This window comes from Orbicella franksi, chromosome 6 (assembly GCF_964199315.1).
Source record: "Orbicella franksi chromosome 6, jaOrbFran1.1, whole genome shotgun sequence".
In the NCBI taxonomy this organism is placed as follows: Eukaryota; Metazoa; Cnidaria; class Anthozoa; order Scleractinia; family Merulinidae; genus Orbicella; species Orbicella franksi.
In genome coordinates this window covers 2837145-2845000 of record NC_138150.1, presented here as the reverse complement: position 1 = coordinate 2845000, position 7856 = coordinate 2837145, and the positions used below count along the sequence as shown (strand labels likewise).

The following is a 7856-nucleotide window of genomic DNA, read 5'->3' as shown; positions in this document are numbered from 1 at the left end:
TGGAGCACAGCTCAGTCCTGAACACAGCTTATGTACAATACATTATATATCCCGTACATGTGGCCCAATTCCTCTGTTTATTACTGAAATCCGTTTTCTTATTTCTATTTTCTTTTATTCAATTTTGATTGAAACTGTGTAATTTTAACAAATTGACGTCAGTTTTTCATGCATCTGTCCTATTATTGATCCTGAAATTTCGTCAAAGCATTCTCAAGCGGTTGTACGGACCTAGTAAAACGACCAACACTCGGCAGAATTTGGCCCAGCAATTTAATCCGGTAGTATTACATCGAGACTTGTAATCCGACTCTTCAAGCAACAGAAATCACACACGCAACAAAAACTCGCACCCACACCCACTCGCATATAATTTAAATGTTCTACAGTCTCTTGAGACGACTGATTGCACGCACGTCCATAACATGTCCTGTATTTGTCGGCTTCTACTATGGTCATCCGTCCGTGCAGACTATGGAGGAGGGAGAGGGGAGTCTCAAGATAACTTTTATGGGCCGGAAATCACGCGCAGGTGATACTGCGCTTTTGGGCAGCCCGCGTTTTTCTGGCGTGATATAGAATCCGTTTAAGAAAACGAAAGTTTATTTCTCTATAGTGATTGCCAACAAACGATAGCGGAGTTGATATTACGTTTTCAAGACAGGCTTTTGAATGAAGCAGAACGTGAAAGAGAACGACAAAGAGTGAGAAATAACAGGCAAAGAAGTAGCCAAGAGAATCGAAATAGAGAGTGCGCGAAGGCTAGAGAAAGGACACTGAACTGAGGAGCATTCTCGTCCTCAGAGGCCGCGCTCCTTTTGGTCAGCACAAGGAATCACGACCTCTGGACAGATCCAGTGAGATTCCGCTTCTGATTGGCTTTGCAAACACAATAGAATAAGACTGGAACCAATCAGATTTGTCAGACGTGACTCTGAGCATGCGCAGAGTGACGAGAAGTCCGTGAATCGCGGACTTCCGGTGTTGGAAGCGACCAGAGGTCGAGATTCTTGGTGCTGACCAAAAGGAGCGCGGCCTCTGGGGACGAGAATGTGAAAGGAGGCGAAACAGCACTGAGCAATTCCATGAAGTAGAACGAGTCAGGGCTAGATAAAGGAAACGAAATAATACCGAGCAGTGCCGTGAAGTAGAGCGAGCGAGGGTTAGAGAAAGGGGGCGAAATGTGAGCGAGGAACGACGCAAAGCGAACATTGCTAGGAATAGAGAATGAAGGCAAAAATATAAGAATGGCGGCAAAAGACTAATTCAGTTCAGTTTTCACAACTTTTGCTGGAAGTTTCTGCCTGGAAGATTCACACTGAAGTGAAGTTTTCTTTGTGTTAGTCCCGACAACCGCTTCGTAGACTGCTACACCTGTTGCAAACCAACAAAAGTCCAGAAACCATTTAGCTTTGAAAACGAACAGGATTTGCTAGGAGAATATTTGACGCCGGCGTACGTGGTAAATTGCATATTGTGTTTACGAAGTATGGAGATTTCCTTGTTTTGTTTGTTCATTTTATTTGTTTTGGTGAAATGCTTGGGTGAATTTTTTTTAAATGAAGCAGAACGTAAAAGAAAACGGCAGAGAGCAAGAATTAACAGGCAAGAAGTAGCCAAGAAGATCGCGAAAGAGAGTTGGCCAGGGCTAGAGAAAGGCAAACTTTTCCCGTGCTCGCGCGACAGCTCGCGCAATTCCGCGATTGCTACGACAACCGACACAAAAGCAAGGCACAAATAAGCCGTGAACCATAAGCCGCGGCTTATTTTCCTCATATAAATGGCCCTATCATCTTTCATTCGGCCATCCTTCCTTGAGACCTGAGTTGCTATTTGATACTCAGAGGCAATTGTATTTATATTGTGTTTAGATAGATTCCTCGGGTTTGTTTGTTTGTTTGCTGTTGTTTTAATGAAATCTGTTTTTACGCTTGGTTGAATCTATTTATTACTTTCTTTCTTTCTCTCTTTCTCATTTTCTTTCTTTCTTTCTTCTATACTAACGAACTAACTAATTAACTGACTGACTGACTGACTGAGTAAAGACCTACGGACTGACTGACTGACTTATAGTATATTACAATACATTCCTTAAGAGCAATATTATATTTGCGTACACGACCTGTGTAAACCAGAGTACGGTGCCTTGAATAACAGGTGTGTCATACACATCATAAATAGTTATTAAACGCCGGAGAAAAGAACGAAAAAGTAAAAGAGTCAGTAAGTGCACAAAAATAGAGAAAGTACTTTAAAACATACTAAGCCAGGATAGTTTTTCAAAAAGTGCATTCTCCGACTTCTGCGGCTTGCAAATTGTTCCTCGCTATAGTTTCCTTTGTGCATGAATCTGGTTATTTCTGCAGCTTGTTAGGAAGTCACGTTTGGCAAAACACTGACGTGTGTAGTAATTTCACTTGTTGGTCGGGCTGGTTCCAAGGAGCGAGCGACAGTTATTTCAGGTCCGACAGAGACGGTTGAGCCACGCCCCTTCCATACAAAAAGAGTCTTCTTCATCTTGTTACGAACAACTGGACACATGACACCGTAAATCCACGGATTTAAAGCACTGCTCAAATGTATGACATAAGGCACCACCAGAACAAACTGACGGGGAAGGTTGGCCTTCAGCACCAGACGGCTCAGGACAACCATCAAGAAAGCAGGTATCCATAACGCCGCAAACGTAAACACGAGAACGAACAACGCCTTGGTCAAGTTGATCTCTTGCATCGACAGCTGCGAGGTGGTGTTCATGTTGTGATGGCGGATGAATCGGGAAACGCGAAAGTAGCACACCGATATGATTATCAAGCAGCAAACCACAAAAAAAGCCACGATGAAGAACGTGTAGCCAATCTCTGCGTTTGTTGTGGTAAATTTCATCACACACGCGGCCATGACGGGGTTGGAAGCAAATGTGGAGGAACCAGACACTATAGGGAGAAAGACAACCACTGCTACAAATACCCACAAAGAAGCAATATACAGCATCGATCGGTGATAGCTGAAAGCTTTTCTGTACACGTTGGGCTTCAAAACACAAACGTATCGATTGATGGCTGTTAGAGCCATAGTAGCCATGGATACATAAGTCAAAAAGTGCATGAAGAAGCCACTAATCTGGCAACTAAAATTATTAAGAGACATCTTTCCTTTCGTAAGAGAGGACCAGAATAGGGCTCCGGGAATGAGAGCGTTGAGTAGATCAGTCATCGCCAAAGCTGCGATCAAAATGCCAGTTGAACTCTTCAAACGAGGCTTTCTGTACAAAGAAACGAGAAGCAGTGAATTGCCGAGGATAGCCGATAGTACTAGAAGTGCAGATGTCGATGATTCGACTACAAGAAGTCCAACACTACGTGGTGGTAAGGTGGCCATACTTGCTGCGTGACTGGGAAATACTGACTTTCTGGGTTTACTTTTGATATCGACTTTTATCTACTCGTTTTCTGCGTCATAGCAGAATCAATTCAGAATGGAGCGTAGGCGAAAACAAGAGAAGCATAGTATATGAAAAAGAAAATAGATTTCAAATATGTTTAATTCTCAGGGTCTCTGTTTTGACGAAATTGCAGCAATTAGCAAACTGGATTTACTTCACAGCAGTAATTATAAGACATAATAAAGACCTCGACAAATTCAGCGAGTGTACAAACAAGTCCTTGGACCTCTCATGGCATAGTATTACTCAAATTAAGAAACCCATCGCGTTTCATTTGAACAAATGAGTAAGAGGAACGTTAACTTGCTTGAGTAGAATCAGAAACGAAAAAAATCATTTATATTTCATTCGTTTTTTTAAATCTAAACTTAACAAATTGAAATGAGCAGAAATCACTAAAGTGGCCGCATCATAATCATTACAGATTTACTAACAAACATACATCAGTTGCTCCAGAGATAACACCTGTGAGTTTCCCATGAGTTGCCATTAAAGTTATGATGTAATTGATGAAATGGTTCCTGATTTTACGCTTTACAAAAGAAAAGGGATCCACTAAGTGACATCTCTCGCGTTTGCTTGACACCATCAGATGCATATCTTTATTTTCAACTAAGAGTGCAGTTTTTTTTTGCCGATATTAATTGTAGCCTGCTATCCTTTAACTAGACTGAGTTAAATCACATAATGACTATTTCGAAAACAAAACTATTAATTACTAATGAGAAAAAATATTGAGAAATAAATGTAAAAGAACATGAACAAACAGTCTATGGTCCGCAATCAGAAGATCACAAGGTAAACAATATTGTAACTGTTGACTTCACAAAGAGCCAAAGAAGAATTCCTGTCTTTGAAATATTCAGCTCTTTTTCAATTGTCGCCTGATCGCGTGGCGAGGAACGCGTCCAAGATGGCTGGCCACAAACCACTTACTCTTTGAACTCTTGCTCGAGATAGCTATTTCTTTTCTTTACACGGCTTTGTAAGACGTTGTTCATTGCAGATAAAATCCTGCTCTTAACAAAGTCTATGCTAGACTATTGTTAGTACATATAGTCAGTTAATAATCAAAGACACAATTTGTATGAAATAAAATTCAAGACTACATGTGTTGTCAAAGAATAAGCCATTTCCGATCTGCTTTTTCCCTCTGGTACAGCCTTTCATATGGAAATGAGTTTGATTTGCAAGGCAATGAACGTGCGAGAAAAACTCATTTCCATATAAAAGGTTGTGAACCAAGACTCGTTGTGAAACAGAGGCAACAGCAACTCGTTCGGAAATGGCCTACTGATCACCGTGCTTATACGCTTCTCAGTCAGGAGAGGGAAGGGCGTGAACGAGGGCGGCTGCTGTGAAAGCAGTAACTGTTTTATGATACTAGTCTGATAATGTTTTAATCATGAAAAGAGCAAAATAAAACAGGGTCAAATGCTTCTTCCCCAGTTATCTCGCAGAGTTACACATGGAAGTGAGCGTGGGGCGCGAAGCTGTTGATTTCACGCGCAGACTGGGGAGAGTTGACTGGATTCCAGCAACCTCATTCCCAATGGGAAAGGGAAAAAGCCATGGAAACGAGGTTGGGACTCCAATACACCGCGTTTTTGACCTTATAACGGCATTCCGCTCTTGTCTTGGTTACTACTTTACTTGTTTTGCAAAATTGTCTCTGAGAACAATGCCTTGTTACAGAAAAGAGTTACTCTTACTCGTGGAATACATTTTATTTATTTGTTATCATATTATCTACACTTTTTAACTTGACTCTTAGTATGCGTTGCTTACAAAATATTTTTTTTCCTTTCATTCATCCAGTCAGTCAGTCAGTCAGCCAGCCAGCCAGCCAGCCAGCCATCCATCCATCCATCCATCCATCCATCCATTGATTCATTCTTTCTTTCTTTCCCTCTTTTTTTCTCTTTCTCTCTCTCTCTTTCTTTCTTTCTGTCTAGTCGTTCAAGCATTCATTACTGACTGACTGATTGACTACCTAATTGACTGACTGACCCACCCACTTACTTACTTAACATTTATTAAGAGCAGCTTCGTCTAAATATCAACTATTCTTGGAAATAGCGAAAAAATCGAATTTCTTCAAACTCGCCCAAAATGAAGCCCTACGGGCACTAGTTACAAAAATATTGTTTTAAATTCGATAAATCAAAAATTAATTTTTTGCGCAATTTTTTCTTTTCGATGCCCCAAATCGGCCAAAATCGATCGAAAATGAGCGGCATATTCAGAAGCTCGTAAACTCAAAAGTAAAAATCTTCATAACAAACTGATTGGACGTTGTATTTGTACTTCCTTTCTTGTATGTTTAGAGCTAAACAGATCGCAATTTGATTAAAACTAAAATATTTGACGATTTTTCTAAATTAACGACCCAAGACAAGAGGTCTACATTTAGCCTATTTTCAAATGCTAAAAAGGCGTTCTGGTACACGGCTTTTCCCAAAACGACTAGTTTGGTCTGAAAGAGCATTGTTTCTTCTTCAAATCAGTGAAATAAAATTTTTGGGTAAATAAAATCGCGAACGCTGAGATAGCGAACTAAATGCAGCACTTCTTCCTGAAAACGTGACCTTTGACCCATGCGTAACGAAACCGATTACTGCAAGAAAACCCGGAAGAAAAGCAAACGCTTCGTTATTTTGAAACATTTTCTAGTGATATCCCTCCTAAACCATTATTGCAAGAAACTATTTCCAGATATGAAATCTCACAGGGTCAAAGAAGGAGCTAAAGGGCGCATTTTGACACAAGAGCTTTGTTTGCTGAGAATTGAAGTCAATGACCGTTCACGAATTCCAGTGAAATTTGCGAACTTGAAGTATGTTAGCCGATACTTACGTGAATCTTTATACTGATTTATGCAAGAGTCGTCTTCTTGGATTAACCTTCAAAAGAAGCTGGATCCACATTTGGAAACAAATGTTTAATGTTCCGTTATCTGCCCGCTGCTATAAATTCCGTGCACATGCCGACCGCGTGTTTGTCGTAAAACCAACTGAACTCCACTGACAGTTTCCATAGGCAACCCCAAAATAAACAATCCCGCAAAATGTAAAGTGAAATTAGCTGTCTTCATGAACAGTTAGAAGCTAGAGCCAAGACCCATTACCATTAAAAAGTGCTTGGTTTTATTTGTTTGCGTCGACTTTGCTCACTCAATATTTCTTACCGCGAATCGGTCACGCCAAAATACTGCAGACCGTGCAGACTTGTTTGGGCCTTTAATTTTCGCTCATTTTTTTGGCGCTAGTTACAAAATGGTGTTCAACATATCTGAAAGTTTGTCATTTATCCACAGGCCGCACAAGCGCAGTATGTGACTTTTGATTAAATAGACAAACGCGTAGAAGACTTTGTGTGGGAAACTTACTCAGTCTGCACGGTCTGCAGTGTTTTGGCGTGACCGATACGCATTATTCGAACGTGACATTAACTACTGAGTGAACAAAGTAAAATCAAGCACTTTTTAAAGGCAATGGAACTTGACTCTAGCTTCTAACTGTTCACGAAGACAGCCAATTTCACTTTACATTTTGCGGGATTGTTTATTTTGGGGTTGCCCGTGGAAACTGTCAGTGGAGTTCAGTTAGTTTTACGACAAACATGCGGTCGGCATGTGCATGGAATTTATAGCAGCGGGCAGATCACGGAACATTAAACATTTCTTCTTTTACAAGTTTCCAAAACTGGATCCAGTGTCTTTTGATGGCTAATCCAAGAAGACGATTCTGCCATAAATATAAATATTCAGGTAAGTATCGGCTAACATACTTCAAGTTCGCAAATTTCATTGGAATTCGTTAACGGTCATTGGCTTCAATTCCCCGCAAACAAAGTTCTTGTGTCAAAACGCGCCCTTTAGCTCCTTCTTTGACCCTATAAGATTTCATATCTGGAAATAGTTTCTTTCAATAATGGTTCGGAGAGAAATCACTAGCAAGTGTTTCAAAATAACGAAGCGTTTGCTTTTCTTCCGGGTTTTCTTACAGTAATCGGTTTCCGTTACGCTTGGGTCAAAGGTCACGTTTTCAGGAAGAAGTGCTGCATTTAGTTCGCTATCTCAGCGTTCGCGATTTTATTTACCCAAAAATTTTATTTCACTGATTTGAAGAAGAAACAATGCTCTTTCAGACCAAACTAGTCGTTTTGGGAAAAGCCGTGTACCAGAATGCCTTTTTAGCATTTGAAAATAGGCTAAATGTAGTCCTCTTGTTAAGCTGTCTTGGGTTGTTAACTTTGAAAAATCGTCAAATATTTTAGTTTTAATCAAATCGCGATCTGTTTAGCTCTAAACATACAAGAAAGGAAGTACAAATACAACGTCCAATCAGTTTGTTATGAAGATTTTTACTTTTGAGTTTACGAGCCTCTGAATATGCCGCTCATTTTCGAT

At 40.3% G+C, this 7856-nt stretch overlaps 1 protein-coding gene across 1 annotated transcript; it reads right to left on the bottom strand.

Moving 5' to 3' along the window:
* Nucleotides 1-2144: 2144 nt before the first annotated feature.
* On the bottom strand, nucleotides 2145-3381 carry LOC145491220 (melatonin receptor type 1A-like). Its single transcript, XM_081470374.1, has one exon. The coding sequence runs from the start codon at nucleotides 3379-3381 to the stop codon at nucleotides 2371-2373; it is 1011 nt and encodes a 336-aa protein (XP_081326500.1). The 3' UTR covers nucleotides 2145-2370.
* Nucleotides 3382-7856: the final 4475 nt, after the last annotated feature.

Excerpts from the sequence above, each read along its gene's own strand:
- LOC145491220 (XM_081470374.1), bottom strand. The coding sequence starts at position 3,381 with ATGGCCACCTTACCACCACGTAGTGTTGGACTTCTTGTAGTCGAATCA.